General features: G+C 62.8%; 1 protein-coding gene across 1 annotated transcript; it reads left to right on the top strand.

Moving 5' to 3' along the window:
- The first annotated feature begins 272 nt into the window (after window positions 1–272).
- Window positions 273–773, top strand: CHC_T00000570001 (hypothetical protein). Its single transcript, XM_005717993.1, has one exon. It carries the CDS (start codon window positions 273–275, stop codon window positions 771–773), a length of 501 nt encoding a protein of 166 aa, XP_005718050.1.
- The last annotated feature ends 454 nt before the right edge of the window (window positions 774–1,227 follow it).

Here is a 1,227-nt window from a genome sequence, read left to right as displayed (position 1 = left end):
CCCTCGTACTCACCATCGCATCCTTGTACTCACACTCGTACTCACCCTCGTATCGCACCCTCAGTCGTAGTCGCACGCTCACTCGAAACCCATCCCGCGACCTTCTCCCTCGCCACTCTGTCTGCACTCCTTCCCTCTCACCTCCACCGTGGACAAAGACAGACTGCCGGCGCTGTCCTCCCTGCTCACGGACAGCACGCGCTCCCCACGCGACCGCGAGCAGCGCGATCCCGGAGAGAACATACGCGCCGGCGGCAGCGGTGCTGCGGCGGATGATTGGCTCGACAGCCGCGAGCGACGTTCTCCTGCGGCGGCTGCTGCTGCTGAGCAGCGAATCGCACTGCGCTAGCACTGTCTGCGCTTGTGAACCTGTCGGAGGACGAGGAGCCGGCGGCCCTGACGCACGCGGACGCGGTGCGGCTCGCAGCGCAGGTGGTCCTGGACGCGGACGTCGTCGCGCTGCACGCGGCGCTGCTGTCCAACCTGACGCGCTTCGCGCCGGGCGTGGACGAAGCGGAGGGCGCGGACGGGTTTCGGGAGAGGGGCACGCTACTCGTGCTCGTGGAGAGGGTACCGAGTATTCCGAATGTGCTGCGGCTGTCGAATGCGTGCGCGAGCCAGGAGGGGAGGGACGTCCTGTTGGTCGAGGGAAGGCAGGCGGAGAGACAGCTGTTGACGAGGTTGCTGAGATTGCTGGAGGCGGGGGAGGCAGAGAAGAGGCTGGCGAGGGCGAGCTGGGTGCGGAACTGCGCGATGGCGGACGAGTGCCATGATGTGTTGGTGGGGGTACGGCGGCGGTCGCAATGTGCTTGGGGAGGTCAAAGGAGGTGGGACGGGAGGAGATGGCGGAGATTCGCGCCTGGTTGGTCGAGGAAGTGTTGTTGTTGTGTAAGAGCCGGGCGGGGAAGGACGCGCTCAGGGATGGCGGGGCCGTCGACGTTCTGGAGGGATGGAAGGGGGAAGAGCATCAGGGATGGCGGGGCCGTCGACGTTCTGGAGGGATGGAAGGGGGAAGAGCATGCACGCCGTAGTGAGCATTCTGGATCGGCGGGAGACACTGGTAATCTCGAGGCAAATACCGCATCGATGCACTTTTTGGTGGGAAGCCGTTTCGGTCGACCAATAGAACGTGCACAACTGGATTGTCAAGGGTAATCAAACAGAGACTATCCGAACCAAATTCTTGATATTTGGTTCCGATTTTTAGATCGACACCAAAAATTTGAT

The sequence above is a fragment of the Chondrus crispus genome, genomic scaffold (assembly GCF_000350225.1).
Source record: "Chondrus crispus Stackhouse genomic scaffold, scaffold_360, whole genome shotgun sequence".
Classification (NCBI taxonomy): domain Eukaryota; phylum Rhodophyta; class Florideophyceae; order Gigartinales; family Gigartinaceae; genus Chondrus; species Chondrus crispus.
This window is presented reverse-complemented; position numbering and strand designations above follow the sequence as displayed.

Bases quoted from the DNA above. Each gene is read 5' to 3' on its own strand.
- CHC_T00000570001 (XM_005717993.1), top strand. From the start codon at position 273: ATGATTGGCTCGACAGCCGCGAGCGACGTTCTCCTGCGGCGGCTGCTG.